Genomic DNA, 24090 nt, shown 5'->3' on the forward strand with positions numbered 1-24090 from the left:
TGGTATCAATGTTTGTCTGCGAGTGTGTGGAATCTTATTTTTTTGTCTTTCCCATCTTTTTAAAAGTTATCTTCCTCTTCTTTAATGGACTAAGGTAGCCTTTGCACTAGAGAGAACCGATATAAGTAAAAAAGACTTACTGTGCATAAACATACTTAAGTCAATACAAGGAGGGAAAAAAACCTGTAAAACCTCAGTTCATTTCTAAAACTCTTAACCACGGATGGAGGTCATTAATATTCTCAATGACATGTTTGACAATGACATGTTTGACAATGACATGTTTCTTGCCTGATCCCTGAAAACCTTTTTTTAATTCCACTCATCATCATCAGTTCATCATAAAAAAATTAATCTCAACTCATCACTGAAGGTCAGAGCACGATCACTATGACAGTTGATTTTGAATGGTTTCATGTATTAGAAGTGTTTTCCAAAGTAATTTTACTTATCAAGCTGAGGATAAGTATCAGTATCACTACGGATTTAAGATCTATTTAGCTTTTACGTTTATTATATGTATTAATTGCGATGAATTTCAGAGTCCATTAACAAATTTTAAAAACACAACAACATGCATCACTCAACTGAAAACATTCACCACAACTAATGAAAAGACAGCTTTGCCTCACAGTTAATGATAACACACTGTATCATGCATGACAACATCACACAAAAAGGGAATTATGTTGCTGTTTCTTTGTTTTCTGTTTGTGCAGTGATATCTTGTTATCATGCAGATATACAGTGTATGCACACATTGTTTTGTAATGTTGCAGTAATATGTCAGCAAAACTGTGTTTATTTACCTCTGAAGTACAAACAGATTCCTCATGTCAATACAGTAGCTAAATGTTACAAATGACTTAGTATTGTGTGTGTATTAACTATGTGCGTGAGTGCATTTTCACAATGAGTGCGCTGTGTGTGTTACCAGCAGCTTTTCCTCCTGCTCCAGCCACCTCTGGTCCTCCTCCATCTGCTGTTGTTGTATCATCAGCTGTTCCTCCATTAACAGGCACTGCTGGCCTACACACTGCTGCATGTCTACTGCCCTGTCCTATACACACACACACACACACACAAACATGCAACAAAAGACAAGCATAGCAACAGGCATGCACACCAACATAGGGACACACACACACACACACACACACACACACACACACACACACACACACACACACACACACAGAGTCACAGATGAAAAGAAACATGCACACAGCACAGACACATACACCAGACTGATGAGAGGCTGAACTGAGACGATGGACTAGACACACTAAAAATAATGGCTGATGATCTGTTCCATTTAAATATTTGTGGTTTGGACGCGTTATGCAGGAGCTAATTTTTTCCAGTGATACGTATTGACATGGCGACAAATGAATTCTTACTGGTGGGCTGATTTTGTCGACCAGTCCAAACCAACAAAACATATTATTAGATGTGAGTGTGACTGAGTGCGTCAACAACATTGCTTTTCGTTTCATTTAACGTTTCTGTGTAGATGTATATGCTTGTGTGTGTGTGTTTGTGTGTGAGTATGTGAATATGTAAAAGGAGTGTAAAATTGGTCTCCTACCTCCATCACAGAGCCCCACAGCGCCATGTCGTGTCCATGTGGCTGTGGAAGGTGCTGTGCGTGCGAGTGTGTGTGGACGTGGTGGCGGGGGTGTGTGTGTGCGTGGTGCGTTTCCAGCATGGTAGCCTGTGGGGGGTACAGGGCGCTGGGCACCGATGGGAGGGTGTGAGGGCCGGGATACCCCGCCATCTGAGCCAGGGGGGAGAGAGAGAAAGACAGGGATTAACACTCTTACATCCTGACCGATCTTGTGTTTAGAGACGCACTTTTTTTCCGTTTCGATCAGATTCCAATATCTGAATTTGGGAAACTGCGCATGTTTCACATGTTGCTTCATCAGATTCGCTCTGTGCTTAATTGCCAGTCAATCGTATCGTGTGTGTGTGCTGGATTATTCTTTTTTTGGTGCTACACATATACACTTTCTTTGTCTGACTGCAACCAAAATCCCACCTGCAGCAGACTGCTAATTGCACATTTTTTATATCAAACTATCTTCTAATTAGCGTTGTGCAACAATGGAGTTTATCTGCGTACCTGGTAGTGTCCAGGATGTTGGGAACCGGGGTAAAAACCTTCACTGGAGCGAGGACTGGGATAGCCCGGTCTACTCGGCTACAGACAGAGAGAAAGACAGAAAACAAAAAGAGAGAGAGAGATGTCGATAAATAGAAAGACAGAGGGGAGAAAAATAAAAATAATGTTACAATCCTAGTTCATCTTTTTTCACAGACTGAACATTCAAAGACGAGACACCGGGTCATTCAGACAATCAACACACAAACCTCCAGGAGCTGTTTGTGTGGCTGGGTTAGCTGTCAATCAAAACGGGGAGCACCCACTGGGCTGCAAGTCCAGCAAGCTGTTAGTTAAACTGGGGCTGACTACTGTCCCTATATTACAAACATCAACACCCAAAGAATACCGGTATGAACTATGTTAGAGTCGGGGACTATTGGCGACTCAAATCTTAGATTAGATGTTATGCAGGTGTGAATAAAGTGTTATAGTTGCACGTTCACCAAAGACCTCTCTTTAAAGCACTGGGTTTTCTAATATGGGAATAAAAAGGGATGTTCTGCTGCTGAAAAGGTTGAAAAAAGACAATATGATGTTTTTTGTTTTTTTCAATCTGCATAACAAAGGGACTTTCTCCTGAGAAACTGACTTTTTAATCCAAGCTGCTGCTAAATGAACAGAGGACAGTCTGTATAAATTACTCTTCATGATTCTTTTCTACTCCTTTGCTGGGCACCAGTAGCTAAAAACAGAAGTGCTTGGTGAACCCACAGCCTTGTTTCTTGTCTCTCTTGTTGGTTCTGGTGATTTGTTGAGATGACGCTGTTGAAAGCTGATGAACAGTTTCCCCGCTTAGGATGACTGGAGACATTTTGCTTTATGATTTAAACTTCTCTAACACAGAGCTCATTTCTAGCACAACAGTGTTGTAACCTCTACCTTCCACAGCCTCTCATAGTAGCTCTCTCTGGACCACACCTCCGACAGCAAGACAGACACAAAGACACACAGGGAGGGAAACAGACAGCAAAGAAATACAGGGAGGGATGGAAGGAGGGAGGGAGGGAGACAAGGAAAGAAAAAAGTAGGGAGGACAAAGAGAAGCAGACAATACAAAGAAACTGAAGACGAGACAAACAGGAGCTTAAAAACTCTCAGTGAGGGAAACGTACAGCATGTTGTGAACATGCTCACACTTGGACGGACACAAGGTTCCTTAACACGAACACAATTATATCTTAGAAGTTTAAATCTGCCACAAAGAGATTCACACCCCTTTCCCTGGGAATAACCAGTTTAAAAATAGAAAGATAAACACAACGACAACAGACAGACAGACAGACAGACAGATTGGAAGATGAGGTTCAGGGACAGGAGAGTCAAACCAGGGTGAGACAGATATTGGTAAAATCTGAAGACTTTTGGATGAATATTTGAATGCAAGAATGACCGGACAAATAAATAAATAGGCCCAATATTCATCATGCAGTTGCAGAGCTGCAGTGCCAGGAGTTTCAATCCCAGCTGTGCCAATTAGAGGCAAACAGCAGCACCAGTGAGCGCCACCTCCTGACAACGAAAATGAGCGATGAGCATTACAACTGTTAATGGGTTTTTTATAGCTCTGTTTTGGCTCCTCCTATAGTGGTGAATCTGCAACTGTTCAAATTAATGAGTGAATTATTTTGCAACATGGATGTATAATAAGAGCTGAACACGGCACCTCCACTCAGACTTGCTTTTTTCAGATTTTTCCCAGCGGCCATTTGCGGTGTTGCATCGAAAATTCCTGTGTGGCCACCTAGCTATATTAACGGCCGCCCAAGTGTATTTGGTGACCCATTTTAGCATTTTATACTTTTTTTAAAAATCTGTTCAAGGGAACGATGCCATCTGTGATCAATTAACTAGCGGACAACCTGCCGTCGCTCTTCCTCTCCTGTCTACTATCAATCACACATTCTTTGCAGAGAGAGAGACGCTTGCTGGCTTGCTTACATCCTGTACACACACTGATTGTGATACGACCTCTCCTATTTAATGTAGGCCTACTTGTGCCGTTGTTTTGTACAAACTTGTAAGTGCACCTGGTTGTTGCGATAGCATGATGGGATTTATATTACTGCACATATTGAGTCTGCACATATTTTAGACTATTCTTATTTAACTGAACAGGCACCATAATTGAGTGCAGTATCGAGCTCTTATGATACATCCATATTTTGCTACAAGCTCCTTGTCTGGATACACATACCATAAGAGCCTTGGCATAACTCCAGGAAGACTTTCAGGAATGTTGAGTAGCAAAGTGTTATTAAGATTTTCTTTTTTCTTTTTTTTTACTCCATGCTACTTCACACTCTTGGGCACAATCATCGACTCCCACACAGTGGAGTGAAAACATGCACTGTGACAGGAATGACTCACAGATATGAGCTGAATTCTGCATTCAAATGGAAAGCCAAAAGAAGAAGACTGACTGAAGGTAAGTCTTATACAGCTAGACTGTATTTCTGTCATCTTTCCATCACTGATTTCTTACTGGTGCCATTAGTATCTCTGATTCGAACAGTATTTCCTTGTATTGTCAAGCACACAACTCATGTGTAAAAACTCTTGGCCTATAAAAACGGCCATGTGGGAGGCAGGGTGATGTTACAGCTCAGTGGGAGGACTTAACGTCCGCTCCAAAAACAGGGGTGCCTTCCAAAACAAGCTCATGTGTACTACTACTACTGGCTAGCACCCAGCAGCTAGGTCAAGGTGACAGGAGTCAGGTCTTTATAAACAAGCTTAAGTAGAGACAGGCTTTGTATTTATAGTAACTGTTTCAATCCTATGCTTCACATATTCTTATAATAAGCTCCACTAGTATATGAAGTCGATCATAACATTATATTGGATTACATTATGTTAAAGCCATTGGAGCTTCTTTTGGACACAGCTGAGCACTGGAGCTGGGCAGTGGAAAAGCTGTTGCATTATAAAGCAGCATCAGTTCTGGACTTTGGGTTCCACCTAGTGTAAAAAATGTGTTTAACATCTGTTTTAAACTCTCCCTACTCCGCTGAAATTGCAGTGCTGAACACAAGATGTTTCGTTGTCAATTATGCCACTATTTGCTTTATCTGGCTCATCCATGACATACTGTGTTTAAGCTCCACGTGTGTTAGATGGGTCCAACTGGATTTAGGGTTTATGACAGGAATCCTCCACAAGCTAGAAATAGGGTGTAATAATCTGAGGACACATCAACACAAAGCCTGACGCAAACACATGTATCTGCATTCAATCACGGTAGAGCACATTCAACAGCATGTCAAACATAGATAGGACATGCCAACAAGGTGAAGTTTAAACATGGTAATTTACAGCCACTATACTCAGTTAGAATGAATGATTCAAAGACTGGATGGAGTTAAGTCCGACATGATATTGAAGCCATGCATCAAAAAATGTTGCAACTTTTGGAAAAGTTATTTCACTCAATAGATTTCCGCTTGTGATGTATTTTCTGTGCTCATATGACTGATCCGAAGTGGGCAGGGCTCAATCAAAAAGAGATGATATTTGTTTTGCTGTTTGCGTGTCAGTCGGAGCTTCAGAATCAGAACACACAGTCCTGGGGCCTATGTTAAAATGTTTTGTTGTGCAAGTGATTCATACTTGCAAAAGGTTTTGCAACTGATTCAGCAGATCACCTCAGCTGGCAGCAATGACACAGCTGCGATAGCTGCTACGTAATCTTTTTGGGCAACTCTGACAGTCAAAGTTACGTCCACTAAAAGTGCTTGTGTTTGCCACTGACAGGCTGTGAGTGAGAGTCCAAAGTCATGGCTGATTTTTTTAACTGATTTTGACAAACCAGATGAGGCAACACCTGTAACAGCTCACCTCATGAGATTTCAGAGCGAGACTTCTCCTTGAACGAGTGTTGTGTTTCTAGTTACAAAACAGATTTTATATTTAACAAAAAAGGTCTACCTCCATACAAATTGTTTCCATAATGTTGTAAGTCAACTATAATAACAACCTCAGCCTGTGAGTGGCAAAAACAAGGACTTTTAGTGGATGTTACTTTGACGGTCGGAGTTGCCCCAAAGGCAGGTCTTTGCAGCCGTGCCTGCTGGCAGCTGAGAAGCTCTCCTCAACCAATTCAAAAACTTTTAGTAAGTATGAATGCACATGTAAATAAAGGGCCCAAGTTACAAAAATACTGGAATTCCCCATTAAATCCTCCAGGATATCTATTCAAAGTGCTATAATCCTGAATGTTGCAACTTTTTTGATAAAGACAAACAGGTTTGTTTTAGTTATTTAAAACAGCTTTAAACCTGCCTTCAGGGGTCTGGACATGGGTCTTTCAGAGCAGGGGATGGGAAAAGGTGGATATGTAGTTACAGGGTGGCTTAGCAATTGACTGGGTGGATGGTTAGTGGAAGATAGAGTATAGGCAGAGGGGACTGGAAGGACTCTCTCTGTGTGTGGAAGCATGAGGGGGGCATGAGAGCCCAGCGGGGGCCTCCCACATGACTGCACAGCAGGGCCTTGGTGCCGGGGGTTAGAGTCCGGTTGTAGAGGGATACTGGGATTAGTTTGGCAGCCAGGGTGAAAGCTTGGCAACAGCAGGGTTTTAAGATTAGAATTTGACTCGGGCTGAATGTTTTGGAGGGTGTGGGGACAAACTTTTGACATGCTGCGGGGGGGCAGAGTGTTCAGGTTAGGACTAGATTGGGAGAGCAGTGTGGAAAAGTGACAGGGGTGGGAGCTGTTTGACTTAGTGAGGGGATTTGTCTTGTGGGGGCAGCTGCCATTGGACAGGCTGTCTGAACTGGCATGAGGTGGAGAATAGAAGAGAGCATTAGACTGTAGGGAGAAGCTGGGATGAGCTTTGGATTCAGGATTTAACTTGGTGTTGTTGTAGTACATGTTTTTTTTAAGATGAGATGATGGAGGATTGGGAGAAGAGGAAAAGTGATGGGGAAATTGCAGAGATGATGAGTAGAGTGGAGGAGTGGGAAGGTAAGAAGAGGTGCAGGGAGACGAAGGATGAGGGTTTCCAAGGCAGAGGGAAAGCTGTGAGGCAAAGCGCTGGTTTGGATGGCAATGGTGGTGAGGAGAAGGAGCAGACAGACAATCCAGACTGAAGGTGGGCTGCAGGGAGGGACGACGGCTGGGCTGCAAACACAAAGACAAAGGTAGAGGAGGGAGAAATGGAAATAAAGAAGGTATCATGAAAGAGAGAGACATGTAATAGGCAGGTAAGAGAGGCAGGGATGAGCCAAAGTACAGACAGAAAAATGCAAGATTGTAACCAAAGCCATACAGGTACTGTGCCTCTGAAATGAAATGCATGTATTTGTCAAAGATAGGAAACAAATGCAGCATCCACTGAAGGACAACTGCATCACTGAAGGTTTAAAAAACATGTCTTAATCTAATAAACTACTGCTCAAGACATATGGCTTTAGTTGTAACCCACAGAAGCAGCTAACAGATGCTAACAGCAGGGGCATGGGGGCAGTAAGTGAGGGTGAAGCAGCTAGCAGCTGGGGCAACAAGCTGTGAGGTAGGATGGTACAAGTAGAGGTGGGAGTGGGGGTGGGGTTTATGGACTTGCAAAAAGAACAATTTAAGACATAATGTCATATTTGTAAAAGCTTGTTATTTATGAAATTAAATTCTCCTTGTTTACACATTTGAAGGGAGCAGTTTATGTTGTATGAAAAATGTGGGGAAAAATGTGATCTAATCATAAATTTTGTTACAGTTTTTGATCATTTCCACAGCGGTAATGAAAGAGTTGGGTCATTGTCCGGGTCTTACATATGCATATTACTCAAACCCAGGAGGTCCTCTATGTTATAATCTATCTTTACTGTAATATCAACCTTAACCTGCCCACCACAGGATGATTATCATAATGACAAGACATAAGAAAAATGACTACACACCGAGAAAAAAAACAAGCTGCTTTTCAGATGCAAAGAAAGAATCCATTTATGCAAAAAAAATGAAAATGTGACAAAGGTCACACGGTCAATATTCCTACGACCAAAACATTTCCTTTCTTGTAGCTTTCTGCACATTCTTTTCTCTGCTTTTTCTTGTATGAAGGCATTTCCCCCTTGAAAAGTCTGGATTCAAGAGTGTAAACAAGTTGATGTTTGTTTTTTCTTGACCTTGATCATCATAGTGAGAAATCTCCACTTGACAACTGACTTTAGCAATGATTTCAATAAGCATCTCACCAGGGTCGTGCAGAAATCTTGTACGTTTAAAGACTCAAACTTATAAAAAATCAAACTAGCTACCAGTTGAACCATTTCAATGCATTAAATATCAATGGTGATGCAGCAAATTAGAGAGCAGAAAATATATCACAAACTCCACATGAGAGTGAATCAGAGAGGCTGCAGTCTCTAACTGAAGTGTGCATGGGACTTGCAATGATCAGGGTGTCTCACTGCAGACAGCACAAACACAACAGAAACTCTTTATTACTACACCTGTTGTGCTCATACAAACATAAACAAGCAGACAGACAGAGACACACACACATGTGGCGTAGCAGTGCCTTACTTTTGGTGGAGCTTCATCAGACCCTCCGGAGTCCCACGAAACAGTGACCTGTCTCCTCATCTCCATCCTGCTCCTCTCCTTCTGCTGGAGCTTCTCCTCCTCTAATATAGTGCTGCAAACAGGAAAAAACATTTGTATTAATTCATCTCTGCTGAACTGTCATGTTGTTTAATTCGGCACTGGAAAGAGGCAATATAAAAAGTGATGAATGATACTGTCAATAAGTAGATTAATACAGATAATATCAACTGGAACTGGTGCTGCTAGTTTTGAAAAATATCCCTTAAGGAATTTGAAGAAAGTCAGAAGAAACGTCCTGATATTCATGCTGGTAAACTCATACAAACATGCTCCTACAGATATCACACAGTGCAGGGTCTTTCTTGACAGAGAGGTTCTTTTGAAAAGCAAACTGTCAGCTTAAGTGGTTTTCTCCCTCCTGCTGGAAATATGAAAAAACTCAGTGACAACCTCGTACACGCACACAAACATCGTTACACAGAGCATTCCTCAAACTGTTTGCACAGAGCGTCCAAACACAAACTAAGTCCTAAGAAAAACAAATTCCGTTTTGTTATGAAACATCTTATTGCTCAGTTTCTTTCTACCGTTGTAGTTCATCCCAGAATACTCAAGTGACTCCCAATAATATTCAGCAAACCAATACAGATATACAATAATACAAAGTCAAATTCAAGCCAGTGCCAACCGTTTGGGCTTCAGATGTTTGGAAACCAAATCAGCTGTTAAATGTCAATACATCTTCAGTAAAACTTACTCACTACTGATGCCATCTCTTTGCTGCATCAGGCAAAACAAAGCAGTAAATCTTTGGGTAATATTGCTTCAGAGCAAATTGACTTGGAGGCTGAGCAGCGTCCAACGCCCCCCAAACCCAACATTTTTTAGTCCAATATAGCCAAACATACCACACTCACTAAAATTATCCTTACTGACCTGTTCCCTGGGAAAACTGCTACTCAACTAAAGCCAGATTCCCAAAGGAAGGAGCTGCTGCTGAGGAGTGGACAGCTCCACAAAACTGCGAACTGAGTGGTTGAACAAACCAAGTCACACACACTCTCTACACACTCTTTCTACCCTGTCAACAAGGGTAAGAGCTATTTCTAGTAACACCATTGCCCTCCTGTTCTGTTGTCTCCTGCTGTGTGTGTGTGTGTGTGTGTGTGTGTGTGTGTGTGTGTGTGTGCGAGCATGTTTGTGCACCTGTTGGAGTCAGTCGTCTGTCAGGTCTTGACCTTCTTTCTCATCACAATGCATTCATTTAGATTACAGAATGCCATCATTCCATATTTTCTATAATTAATACAAATAATAGAAAATCATGTATTAATTTAGTTTGACTTTAAGATACACAAGATCCAACAATTTGTTTGTTTTAGTGTCATCTTTGTATTTCTGAAATGTAACTTTTAGTTATATGCTTGACTTGCCTCGTAGATCACTGGCAGGGTCACTGGATGAACACTGTAGACTAATAGTAGATTCAAACCACCAACCAAACCATTGTTTACTTGCAAGCTGGAAGTGATGATAAAAAAGTCATAAAGATTTTATTTTAATGGATTTCCACTTTGAATATTATACTTATTCTGTTTTGCAACAAAGGTTTTACTGTTTCCTTGTTTTTAAAAAAAAAAATCTTTTTGCTTGGTTTGAAGTTAATCTTCCTCTTGATCAAACCCAGGAAATGTGTTTTAACCTGATCCTTTTAACAAGTAGTAGGTAAGTAAGGATTATGATTTCTGTACAGAGAATTAAACATATACAGTTTCTTCTAAAAGTTATGTCTTTTGTTTTTGTACTGAACTCTCCCAGTCTTAAGAGTTAAGCAAATGAAGACAAGTTTAAAACAAACACTGGTTTGTGTCAAAGTAACAAAAAGAGGCTCTAACTGCTTTTAAATGTCCATTCTCTGTTTTTATTGTAAGTATGTGTCCCTGGTCTTCATATTTCATGTCTATTTAACATGCCAAGTCATTTGATCCAAATGCAACCGGTCATGAATGAATCTGCCAACCTTGCATTACAGTTCAACAGTAAATGACATCATGTATGAATACGTGTGATGACGATATCATCACCTGGCAACATCAACATAGCCTGTCTCTGCCTCCGACTTAACCCACACCACCACCTGTTATAACAAGGCCAGTTTCGTTTATTTACTCAGGCTGGGCTCAAAGCACAATCTTGGACTTTTCTGCAACGCCCTGCTACACTCACGTATTTCTCACCTGTAAAACCAAAACTGATGGAAACTGGTATAACTTGGTATCTGGCTTCAAAGATGTCAACCCGACACTTTGGAGCGACAGCTTTCTCTTAGGTGCTGGTTTAAGCTGTCACTGAAACAACTGTTTCAACAAAATCTGACTGTAACTTTGGAAGATCTACTGCTGAAGCTGCTGAAGCCTCAGTGTAACTGTAGCTGAACTTCAGAATGAGCACTGAGGATTTTGTTCTCCATGAGCAGATGTGTTTGCAGCCAGTATGAACAGGATGAACAATTACAGCGATTGTTTAAGGACAGTCTTGATTAAAATATGAATCTATCCTTCAGGTAGGACATGCAAAGAAACTAAATTCCTCCAGAGGATCAGTGGAGGACACTCAAACAACCAATCATGTTTAAGAGGCACACAAAATGGCTGCTTCAAAACAGCTTTGCTGTTGCATCAACTGAACGCAGCTCACTTGGGAAAAATAAACTATTCAGTCCATCATAGGCTGACATTTAAAAAGCCTGAAGACACAATACTTTACCTTAAGAACAGGTCAATCCAATAGCGCCAGAGCAGATCCAGACAAGTCCTTATTGGAGAAAAGCCACTAAAAAGATGATGGGCTGTTGGCACTCAGCACTGATAGGCTTCTAAAGGCCAACATGAATAACTACAAAAGATCCCAGCAACGCTTAAAGGATAAAGCCCACTACTCCTGGCAGGATGACTCAAATATGCTCTGCTGCTGCTAAACAAAACCCCTCCAGACTACAGGCTACAATCCTTCACCACACATAGAATTCACAACCAGGATAATATGCTGTGAGAGTTAGGAGCCTTGGTCTGCGAGCTTTAACCAGGGGAGCACAGCGCCGTTGTAGTTCTGTTCTCATTCTCCCTTCCTTCTTTCATTCTCTCTGTCTGTTCTCTCTCTCTCTTTCTCTCTCTCTTTGGAAAGCTGTAGCTCCTGGCAGCTGCCCACTGTGTAAACACACACACACACACACAGACACACACACAAACTCATGTTGGTCCGCCGTCTAGGAAAACTGTAGTAGTAGCTGAGAGCTGCATATTTGGCAGGAGGGACCTATAATTGATATTATGATATAAAAGCCGGCCAGACCGAAAGTAAACCAAACTGCATAACCTTATATGGCATGAATTTCCCCTATTAATAGCCAGTGACCACAGTTTACATGGTCAATATTGACTCGGTTTCCAAGACACTGGATGAGGCACATTGAAGGTTCCTCACCATTTCTTCTTGATGCAGACATATTATGGCCAATTAAAATAAATGTACTTAATTTTGTCAGATTAGCACTCACATGCAGTCCACACGTTATTTTCCACACCGGGTTCTCAGACCATTAAAACATACGACCGCAAACATACTGTACATGTGTCAGGCTACTGAGTGGACCTCCATGATGTGGAGGTCAGTACTCATTTGCAGCCAAAATAAGAGAGTGAGATCAGGACATGATGAAAAGGGGAACGAGGTCAGGAGGAGAGGATAAAAAAAAAAAAAGAGTAGAGTATTAGAGAGAGTGCATGAGGAGTAGAACTTGGGGGATAGAGAGGAAAGCTGACCTTGAGAGATTTGGAGGAGTAATGGCGTAGGAATTTAAGGTGTGAGTCATGCTGGTTTTAAGCAAACTCGTAAAACCACAGGAGTTAAATATGTGCTCTTATTTTCCTGTTTCTCTGTGTGAGAGAGAGAAAGACGGAGAGAGAATGTGCACGTTGAAGGAAACAATGATGGCATCTTGCTGTGCTGCTGAAACTCACAATGTTCTGCTTGTGATTGAGCCTGAGAGAGAGGAAAATGTGTCAGCAACAGCAATGACATGTAGAGTGTGAAAAACACAAGTACACAAATTACACACATTTCATCTAATCTTCTCCAGGTGAATTTAGTTTTGAATAAGAATAGAAGTGTATGAAAACAGCTGTGTAAATATTCTCTCATTTCCACTTTTCATGTTATCCTGTAAGTGCTATCACACTCAGATACAGTAAGTGGTATGTCCAGATTAAATGACTGATATCAGTTTTTCCAAACAATGCAAATCTAAATAAACAGCTCAAAATTACATTAAATCATCTGATGCTGATATACAGAGGTAGATAATGAATGGTGCATTAATCTGCACTAGGGATGGGAGTCGTTAAGAGTCAGTTTAAAATTGTCTGATTCCATGGAATCACCCGTCTGAGCTTATCACTTCGTTTCACCGATGCTGGCATATTTTTCCTGACACTTGCACGTTACAAAACAATTATGTTACTGTTATGCCTCTATGCTGCTGGGAACTTGCATCAAAAAGGAGTCAATGTGGTGAGGAAACTGTCCAAAGCAACAACAACGCTGGTTGTAATGTGTGTAAAATGATCATTTCAAGTAAGAGTGGGAACACCAAAGCACACTGAAAACATCTTCCCATGCAACATGGGCTTAAATCCCAGGAATGCTATGTATTTGATACTCTATGCATGAGTGCCACTGCATCAATTATAATAATAATTTGCACTCAGTCTACAAAATCTATTGTGTCCAGTAGTTAATTTGTTGAAACTGCTCTTTGTGTAAGTATAAGAGACCACTGACATCTGGAAATACAAGTCATGTTCAAGAAATAAAGGAGAACGAACAGATCTTGTACATGATTACACCAAGTTTTACTAGTGTACTAATGTGTCACCTTCTGTTCTGACACTAACTTCATCATACTTCAATTAATGTTAGTTGATACACAATCTGTGTTACAACTAAGCTTCAGCACCCACTCATGGTATTAAAATCCATCTTCCCATCAGAGGTGATGCTGAAGCATCACTTCCAATAAACTACAGGTCTGTGCATGTCTGCATGATTATGAATGGTTGAGTCACAGTGGCTGAAAAACTCTCTACTCATGTTTCCTTCCTGTGTACTAGGAAGAAGAAAGAACATGTCAATGAGCCTTGAACTAAAAGAAATAGTGCTTACTCTAGTACAATCATGTCACACTGTCCTGTATCTCTGTCCTGAGTCCCAATTCTGTCACACAAAGCGAAAAACAAAAGGTCTTATCAAGCATGCCATGATCAATGATGAACATATCTTAAATTGCTATGTTTAGTTTACTGGTGTGCCTGTTTGTAAATGCATGTGTGCTGGGAAAAAATAATGAGAGTTGGTGACGTTATTTTGGCTGTCAGCATCATAAGATTAGCATTAATTATAAATCACACTACACTGGCTGACATAAATCATAAAACATGTCAGGTTTATGACTTCTCTTCCTTTAATGCTTCGTGCTCTAATCTTTGTTTCCCTCTCCTCTTGACACCTGATGATGACTGACACAATGTTCTTGGGATTTAAATGAAAAGATTTGATTTAGGTTTTGCTTCAGTTTCCTGTCTTTAGAGTGCAATTCTTAGTACCTTTGATGAAACATTTCACAAATGATTAATTTTCTTGCTCAGGTATCAGTATGACATGACTCATGAATAGGTTGGACCCTTCATGTTTAAAGGGGAAAATCACACTGATGATTTAGTCTGAGACATACTCAGAGAGTTTTTAAATTGTGTACAGCGTTGTCTACGCTCTGCCTTATCTGATTACAACATGCCAGGGATATTGTCTCTTGATAGATAAGGTCGCTCTCTTTGCAAATCCGTCTCCAGGCGAGTAACAAGGCAGTGATGTATCATTTAACAAGGAAGCAAGGCGTGACTGAGACGTCTTATTTCATCTATCTCTGTCAGCATCACATCCGTGTTACCATGCCGACAGTAATGTCATCAGCCCAAACAGGATGTGAAGTGCAGTCTGTCCAGTGTTTGGACAGTTTTGTTTTGGCTCTGCTTTCCTGACTATGAGGTTAAAGTGCTGACTTACAGCTTAAATCTGAGGGTATTGTATAGATAAAAATGTGCGAATCTAACATGATGTGAAAAATGTCAAACACCCTTAGCTCACCAATGTCCAAAAGCTCTGCAGTATATAAGACACAGCAGTCAAAGTCCTCAGCATGTTTGAGATATTAATAAATTGTCGAAAATGAGAGCATATTGTTATCCCTAGAATTGATTTTGGAGTGACATTGATATGATGTCTTGATAGGTTTTTGCTCAGGAAATGATTTCCTGTGCGGACTGCCTCGACGTCCATTATTAAAAATGAAAAATTAATGTAGTAATTCAAACCTGATTAAATCACAGCACACAAAAGGCACCTTCCTGCCAAGACAGTGAAATGATCCACTTGATGAAAATAAGAAGGAGCATAGCTGTGACCTCAACGGGATGAAATCACCTTCTTTCTGCTTTCAGGCCTGTATTTGACGGTCTACAGAAATTGAATCCTCTTGTCCAGTCCATTCTTCTGTATTGGTTCATTCTGGTCTGATGTTTAAACAAGCAGACAAATACAAAAACCAAAGTATGTGGCTTAATTTTTAAATATATAATAGTAGCTGTATTAATCCTGGTAATCTAAGAAGATGAGTTGAGCAGACAGACAGTGACACCTGCTGTTAGGAAGGTGCAAGTAAACACTTCATCTGGAAAATATTATTTATTGTGGCACTTAATCTAAACTACTAACACTCCAGAGGTAGAGTGTCTCCCGCCCACATGTCAAAGTGTCCTTGAGCAACACACTGGACCCCAAAAGGCTCACACCTACAGAGACACACATACACACACAAACATTCAAACCACACTCCATTAGGTACCTCAGTTGTGTTTTGAGTTCAGTGAAGCGCGGCCTCTTGCTGGGATCATACGACCAACACTTTGTCATCAAGCTGTAGAGAGTAGGAGGGCACTGAGGGGGCATAGCCAGGCGCTCGCCGTTCTCTATCCTGCCAATGACGTCATTGTTTTTCACACCCTGGAAAGGCTTGATGCCGAACATTAGGATCTCCCACATACAGACTCCTAGGGAAGGACAGAAAAACAGAGAAAGTCACTCACTATGAAACAGGCTGTAGGTTGCTTTGTGCCGTAGCAAAAACAAGTCATTAGACAGAGACAGGGCTGACACCAAAATGGAGAAAGAAAGAACACAACCAGACTTAAACTTACCAAACATCCAGACGTCACTGGCTGTGGTAAATCGTCTGAAGTTGATGGATTCTGGCGCCATCCATTTAATAGGAAGTTTACCTTTAGATGCTGAAAAACAGGGATCAGGAGAACTCAGTTGTACTCAGTTCATGTCGGGACCATGAATAATAATGGTGCTTTCCTCCATGTGTTATGACAGACCAAAGAAAGTTAAAAGGTGAAGTGAAGTGTGCATTTATGGGAACACCACCTGGGTTGTTGTCAAGCGAAGTTAAAGTACATTTTTGAAATCTTGCACACAAAAAAAGAGAAAAAGAAGAAAAAGGCCATCAGTGAAGTTTGTGAGAGTTTTATGGTATAGGCTACATTATGCATGGCTGTAATAAACAGAGTAGAAGAAGTAGAGGTAAGAAAAATAAAGAGGAAACAAAACCATTCACCTCGGCCCTCTATTAGAGAAATGATCTGGGAATGGAATCGAATATTCAAGAAGACGCCCACAGTGGACGGAGCTTCATCTTGTCTCAGAGCAAAAACAGCTGATCAGCTCTGAGTGAGCCGAGTCGTGTAAGTTAAATGTTCACTAAGTCAGAAATGATTTTCATCTCCCATTAAGCAAATTAACTCCTGTTTGAGAAAGACAAAAACCTCCTCAAGCGAGTGTAAAACTCAAGGTATATTTATTGAATTATGCCATTTTAATCAACATTTTGGAATGAGAGGCTTCAAAATGTGTGTAGAAATACATTAATGGAAACACAGCTATTGTGTTATAAAGGTGTTATATTTACCTTTGTAATAGGAGCTATCTTCCATGTATCGTGACAAACCAAAGTCCCCCAGCTTCACACAGTCGACTGTAGACACCAACACGTTCCGCGCTGCGATGTCCCTGAGGAGGACAAAACCAAAATGAGTCTCAGATTCTTCGACATTTAATTCTGCAAATCTACTTGAGTGGACGCTTGTCACATTAGGTAACAATTTATATCTCTCATGTAGTTTCCTGAAAAACCATATCATATGAAGGTTAGCATCCCTCATTCAGCCTTAAGGATCAGCCAGAATGTTTATGAGAAGTTAGTAACAACATTTTTTTGCTATATCACAATGTGTCTCCTTTTACCTGGACAAAAATCTTTTCCAGAAGGTGCACCACCTGGCTGTGTTTACATAAAATATATATTTGCCAAAATAATAATCTTCTATGTCCCACTGCCCAAGATCATTATAAATGATCATTTGGAAACAATAATTATCTAGTCAATAAAATCACTATTTCATAAACAATGTCATCTGGCCACAACTATTTATTTTGTTGTGGAACATGAACATTTATCATTGTACAAAATGTTCTGGTACACTAGGGTTTTGGGAGACACTGGTGCATACCTGTGTACAAAGCGTTTGCTCTCCAGATATGCCAGTGCTGTACTGAGCTGATATGAGTACAAGATGAGACTGGCGAGGTCCAGACTGTACTTCCTCACCTGGAGAAATGACCGCAACTATGGATGACAGAGAAGAAAAAAAAAATCAGAAAAAGGGGATATAAGGGAGAGAGAAACAATTTTGACCGTGAAAAATAGAAGATAAAGAGACAGTAACAGCAGAGGACGTAAACCAAAACAGAGGCAGAAAGACAGAGAGGAACAGAGTGTGACAATAACAAACATCAGACAATTAAGGACCTGTGAGGAGAAATTAAGGACTGTCGCACCCAATAATGTAATAATTTCCTGACAGGGTAATAAAGCTCGAACTTAACTTGATTGAAAACATAATGAAACCCAATAATGCAATAACTTGACCAATAATGTACTAAAATGATATTGTAATATGATTTTACTGATAATGATATATCTTAATACATTACATCATCAGTTTTGAAAAAAAGGTATTGATAACAATGTTATGTTGCAATATCAGTCAGGACATTTTATTATATTTTCGATGACAGATGGCGCACATTTTATTACATTTTCAGGAAATGATTATATTATTGGGTGCTACACAACAAAAGAGGATACTGTTTACCAAAGCTTACAGTCAACACAGCTCAGAATGCTTCGCCAACACAGAATGAGCTTTAGATTATGTGCTGAAGACTCTGAAGTCATTAAAGAGTCTTTGCACTGCAGATGGTACGTTTATACATTTACATCAATAATTTTGAATTAATTACAATACAAATTTAAACCAGATTAACTACGTCTTTTGAAACAAATGGTGAAAAAAATTAGCCATAGGTTCTGTACAAGAGTCTCTATTATGCCTTATTATTGTGCCTGAACACAGGCACACATCCGTTTAGAAAAACAGATACTCTACACCCATATTAAAATTCTTATCAGTGTCCTACTTCTCCTAGTGTGCAGAGCTCCATGATGATCCACACTGGATTCTCTGTGATGACTCCCATCAGCTTCACAATGTGGGGGTGGTCAAACTGACGCATAGTCACTGCAGGGAAAGAAAAGGTCAGGCAAAGGTCAGTTTGCAGGTTTTTTTCTGTACTAAAGAGGCTATTCTGTAAAGTCTTGAGTGTGAATAAACACACACACACACACACACACACACACACACACACACACACACACACACACACACACACACACACACACACACACACACACACACACACACACACACACACACACAAGGAACTTACATGCTTCTTGGAGAAACTTTTCCCTGACGCTGTCCGACGTTGAGTTCTTACACGTCTTGACTGCCACAGACAGGGCAGGGTTCTCCTGCAGGAAACAGAACCAGGCGAACAACATAATGAGCTTTACAACAGAATCATCTCCACACACATTCAACAAACAGGCAGGAAGCCAAATCGGATATGGATGTGTATCGCCTACTGAAATTAAATTATCAGAGTTTGAAGTATGTCATAGTTATTGGTGGGCAAGCCAATCCCATCACTTTCTTCCGTTACAACTATACATGCAGTTATTGTGATGTGAGTTCAAGTTTAGTTTATTCTTTGTAGTTTAGCTTCAAAGTGACTTTGTATAATAAGCCAGATTTTTTTTGGCCCTTATGTAAGAAGATTTACCACATTTTTTATCTAAGGAACTGTCATGTGAGTGAATGGTTTAAAGCTAAAAAATTTGCATGGATTTGAATTTTTTCCACCTGTCAAGGCCTTACAGGTAAGAATCATCTACTGTAGGCCGTACTAATCCAATTATGTACATCTAAAGCTACTATAAATCTACAGCGACAGATGTCAAAAGATTGTGTGTGCACGAGACTACATACCGGGTTGATGTAGACTCCTTGGTGGACGTCTCCAAACTGACCCTCACCTATGCAACGTCCCAACTCAATACGATCTCGCTGAATCTCATAGTCCCGCGCTAGATACACATAAACATAGACATAGACATGAACGCACACATACACACACAGATACAGAAACAGATAAAAAAAAAAACACACACACATCAGTGCCCACACATACAAGTCTTAATAGTCAGGCCTTGCATTTACCAAGCTTGTCAGAGTGCTTAACAGTGCCCAAGGTTTGTTTAAATCTGCGGAAAATGTACAACTGATTCTGTGAGTTATCACATTTTGAAGCAAGTCTTCCAGAACATGTATACAAACGGGACACAGCTTCTATTTAAAAGAAACACAGATATAGAAACATTTCAGACATGGACTCACTGTGTAAAACAAATGTATCAATTTCATGCCTGGTTCCATCTTTGCAAGGAGCTATCTGAAACTTTATTATGAAATATTCAAATGTAATTACTTAATTTCCAGATTAATACAACTGCACCAACTTCCTACTCTGACAAGCTTAGTTTCTATAGCAGTCAGCATAGCTCAATGTCAACAGCATGCAACAACAGCATCAGCAAACCACAGCCAGACATGCCATGTGACACAGACAAATGACAGCCCGTAACACTCAATGTATATATGGACATTAAATCAAATACTATATGGATAAAGTCAGGTGGATTGTGGCAGGGATTCTTAGCTCACAGGCTGATATAGGAACAGTTTGTTATTTGCTTGTATCTCTGTTACTATAGCCAGTCAATTATCTTGGTCTGTGACTAGTTGGCTGTTGATTGGCTGCTGGTTTGCTTTGCCTGAGAGGCATGGCACTGTTGACCTGACTTTGTCCATTTAATCAGCAAATGAAAAACAGCATACAATGGCACTACAAGTTTACAGTACTTGACAAATCTCTGACTTCTCTTTTATACAGTTTGTGAAATGCCCAGAACACATGTTATTAACATATGCGACATTGAGAGACAACTATTCTTGGCAATAAAATGCCTGTGCAGGGAATGGAACTAAATGTGGGCGCAACACACAGTCACAAAATGTCGGCCATAATTAATGCCTGTGTGCTCTGCCTCTGAATGTCGCCCATGTAACCTGATCTTTAAAAAGTCGATCATTGTGGTTAAACAATGGAGTGGGACTACCCTGTTTGTTAGTGGTTTGGGTTTAAAATGTTACAGTATATATATATATATGCATCTATTTAAACCCTTCCCTCTCACTGCACTTCCTCCTCCATGCCAAAGTTGTAAATAGGAACATGCTGAGTCAACTTGGCTGGTTAAATGACATAAAATCTTTTTGAACTGTTGCCATGAAGTTGTTAAAAAGCAGCAGTAATTGGGTTGTGATACATTTTGTATAAACTTAAAAAAAACCTTTAAGCTTTACTTAAATTTTAAATCAGGACAAGATCCTTGTCCAACAACTGGGACCAGCTATCATCAATTCAGCCCCAAAACTGACAGCATATCACACATCAACAGAGGGGGGGTCAAGTCAACGGGGTACAGATACAGAAAGAAATTCAGGATTTTATTTTACAGTTGCAAGCAAACGTAAAATAAGGGTCACAGCAACCACCAAAATCAAAGTGCCATCACAATACAACCAGTCATGGTATGTTCCAATCATTACCTTGATCTAGTCCATAGTATTCTGGGAAAATGGGTTAGTGATAGGAGACAGAAATAACTAGCTGTGAGTACAGAGATCCATTCGTTGTTACTGCAGTCTTTATTATGTGTGTTTCTTTGATTGCCATGATTGTAGGTGTGATATTGATGCAGCTAAGTTAGAGGTATTGTATGTTAATGACAATATAGGTATCACAAATGCAGTGTTTTCCGTAGGTCTGCGAATGACTTATCTGTATGTATTTGGTTTGGGGATTTGGGGTCCTCCCCTAAAAGGACGCCTTACGTTTTTCAATAATATATATTCAAATGGGCTAATATTATTAACATACATGTGTCAAAAGGTTGGAAAAGCAGACAATAAGTAAACCTGCGTTCCTAATGCTACTTGCTTAATGATAAAACTTGCTAAATGAGTCCACTGAGGACTAACAACAACTACTCAGTTTTAGGTTTTACGCTCTCCAAATTGATTTCACATTCATTCTGCATGTGCTGCCCAAAAAACCTTGCTGTGCCTAAACCTTAAAATGGTCGGTAAAACTCGGAACTGTCCCTCATCATATAAAATAACTCTTTCTGGGAAACTTTTAGTCCGTTAGTGTGTTTTGTCTGAAGAAGGTTAATTTCAGATCAAGAAAAAGAAACAAGCACACACACAATTGGGCACCACTAGCTAGCTTGCACAATCAACACGAAATGGACCCCGTTTAAACCTTTTGTTTAACCAAAACAGGCACTAAAACAGGCACTAAAACACTGAAAACACTTAGTGTAGACATGAACAATTAATTATGAAACCTTGGCTGGCTTGTGTAAGCCAGTTTATTGATTTAACTAGATAACTTCTATCTAAATAAATTATTTCCATATCAGAGAAAGTCATGCAACACGTTTAACAGACTAGCATATAGCATAGATACAGGTCAGGACGGATTTTTTGTTTTTGTTTTTTTTTGGTCATTTATTGAACAGTGTGGACATCTTGCTATCTATCTCTGTTTACAACTGTCCACAGGACAACTGTATGTGGAACGCTATCATTTATGAATGGTCAAAAAGCAAAGCCATGTTATAATTTGGTTACATGGAACAACATGTGCTTATGACACCCGGCAACATTTTGAGGCAGTTTAAAATTCACTTAACATCCAAGCTCCATTTTCCATTTAGGTGGAATCAACCATCTCCACTGCCTTGAAATGTTGCCCATGTAGCATCGCCACTTAGCGTTGCAGTGAACTAAATATGAACAACAGTCCTACACCTGGTGAACAGGCACTGCTCGGTAGCAACAGCAGCACAGCAGGCTTCTGCATATTTACTCTCATATTATCAGAGAGGCTGGATAAACTTCTGAACACTTGTCATCATAACAGTGATTAGCAGGACATGGAGCCATTTGAGAAATGTTTACTGTAACGTAAACATTGTGGTGAGATAATGTGTCAAAGCAGTTTGAGGAAGCTGCGGTTCTTATTAAATCTTGTGACAAGTCACTACAACAAATATAGATTACAGGCCTATTAATAAACAGACAAGATGTGGTTCAAGTGGTTTCCCCTTTTTTTACAAGACTGTGACCACGGAAAATGTTGATTCTTTCAAACCCCAGCCGTTATTTTGTCAGCTATTGTTTTATCAACCGATCTAAAAAGAGATTAATTCAAAGCTGCAATCTATTTTTAATCAGTCTGATAAATCACTAAATCCACCTGTACAGTGGAGTGTGGCTCATTTGCAAGATATCAAGGTAGTTTTCCGACTTCAGTACACAACAATAATGTTGACAATGCCCATATATTGATAAAATAATACACTGTTGATAATTGTACATGGTTAAAGGATGATATTTTCTCTTTTCACAACTCTGCTAACAACCATGAGTTTAAACATCTTCAAAGGTAACACATATTCTCTGAATTTATGGAAAAGTTATAGTTTTCAGCTTTAAACAGATGTCAAAAGCAATAAATGATTAAGAATTATATTGTTTGCTGTGCAGAACTATTACTCGTACCCCTGCACAAAATTTTCAAAGACCAATCAGACCAAAGACAAATATTTTTCAATTAACATATTAAAGTAGAGGACTCTCAACTGCAAGCACATTAAAGTCATCAGTATCATCACACAATTAGTCATGTCTCCTAAAGATCTTTAATCCTCACCCCATCAGCCCAACAATCTTCCCACACAGTCTGCTACACAAGTCTGAAGAGGTCCACTGAGCACACACACAGGTGCACAGAGACATCCGTCGCTTGTCGCATTAGATACCTGCAACGTTTCTGCACATGTGTGTGGGTATCTACTTACTTGAAGGCATGGTATAAGTGTCCTCCTCATCTATGATCTCAGCATAGTCGTCCGTTTCTACAGAGCCACAGCAAAGAGGGGAGGGGAAAAAAAGGGCCAAGAAAAAAATAAGTCTCAGTTGAAGACACACAAAAGACAGATGAAAGAGAAAGAATTGACAACAAGCTCACATCTAAAACTCCACTTTGATATAACAAGCTGAGCCCCCTGGACAGCATTCAGAGTACTTTAAGGTTAGCTTCTTTTCAGTAACACAAGCCAAAAGTCCCGAACACAAGATGATTGAATTATAACCCTTTTCACTGTAAAAAACTAAGATCAAACACTACAAATATAATATAACAATTAAATTAAATCACTGCATGCCACTGGGGAACACACCATCAAGGACAAAGAAAGAAGAGTGAAAATAACAACAGCAATAGAAACAAACCCTCATCAGACAGAAGTACCTTTCCAAAAGACCATCACCATAACCGATCCCAAACACATGCGCGACAATTAAAAATGTTCATGTACTATAAAACAGCCGCACATGAGGAATGTAAGACAAAAGAGTACAATAGAGAGCAGAGAGAGAGAGGAAAGGGGAGGGATGGAAAGGTTTGTGTGGTCTTTCCATAGAAACAAGTTGAATAAAAACACATTGAGTCATGGATGAGAATGAAACAGATACCGAGGGAGATACTGCACAGTATCACTAAAAGTAGACAAAGAGCAGGAATTCTACCGAGTTACTAATAGAAAGAATGTTGTTTACCATCGCCACTAGTGTGACCTGCAGAAATCACATGCAGCATGAAACAGTCAAAAA

General features: G+C 40.0%; 2 protein-coding genes across 2 annotated transcripts in view; both read right to left on the reverse strand.

The window, feature by feature from the left end:
• The window catches only part of LOC311260419 (focal adhesion kinase 1-like), a 46777-nt gene that overhangs the window by 7284 nt on the left and 15403 nt on the right, over positions 1 to 24090 (reverse strand). Inside the window, 14 exon segments of the mRNA XM_084358208.1 lie at positions 935 to 1060; positions 1589 to 1777; positions 2126 to 2203; positions 8690 to 8801; positions 15669 to 15873; positions 16021 to 16110; positions 16794 to 16894; positions 17395 to 17510; positions 18365 to 18465; positions 18674 to 18758; positions 19276 to 19373; positions 20959 to 20979; positions 23277 to 23333; positions 24037 to 24054. Coding sequence (XP_084214334.1) covers positions 935 to 1060; positions 1589 to 1777; positions 2126 to 2203; positions 8690 to 8801; positions 15669 to 15873; positions 16021 to 16110; positions 16794 to 16894; positions 17395 to 17510; positions 18365 to 18465; positions 18674 to 18758; positions 19276 to 19373; positions 20959 to 20979; positions 23277 to 23333; positions 24037 to 24054 — 1397 coding nt within the window.
• LOC311260056 (uncharacterized protein) lies at positions 6425 to 7623 on the reverse strand (the record flags this gene model as incomplete). Its single annotated transcript, XM_084357569.1, has 2 exons — positions 6425 to 7285; positions 7603 to 7623. The coding sequence occupies 2 exons, from the start codon at positions 7621 to 7623 to the stop codon at positions 6425 to 6427; spliced, it is 882 nt and encodes a 293-aa protein (XP_084213695.1).

This window comes from Pagrus pagrus (assembly GCF_965226575.1).
Source record: "Pagrus pagrus genome assembly, chromosome: 7".
NCBI classification, from domain to species: domain Eukaryota; kingdom Metazoa; phylum Chordata; class Actinopteri; order Spariformes; family Sparidae; genus Pagrus; species Pagrus pagrus.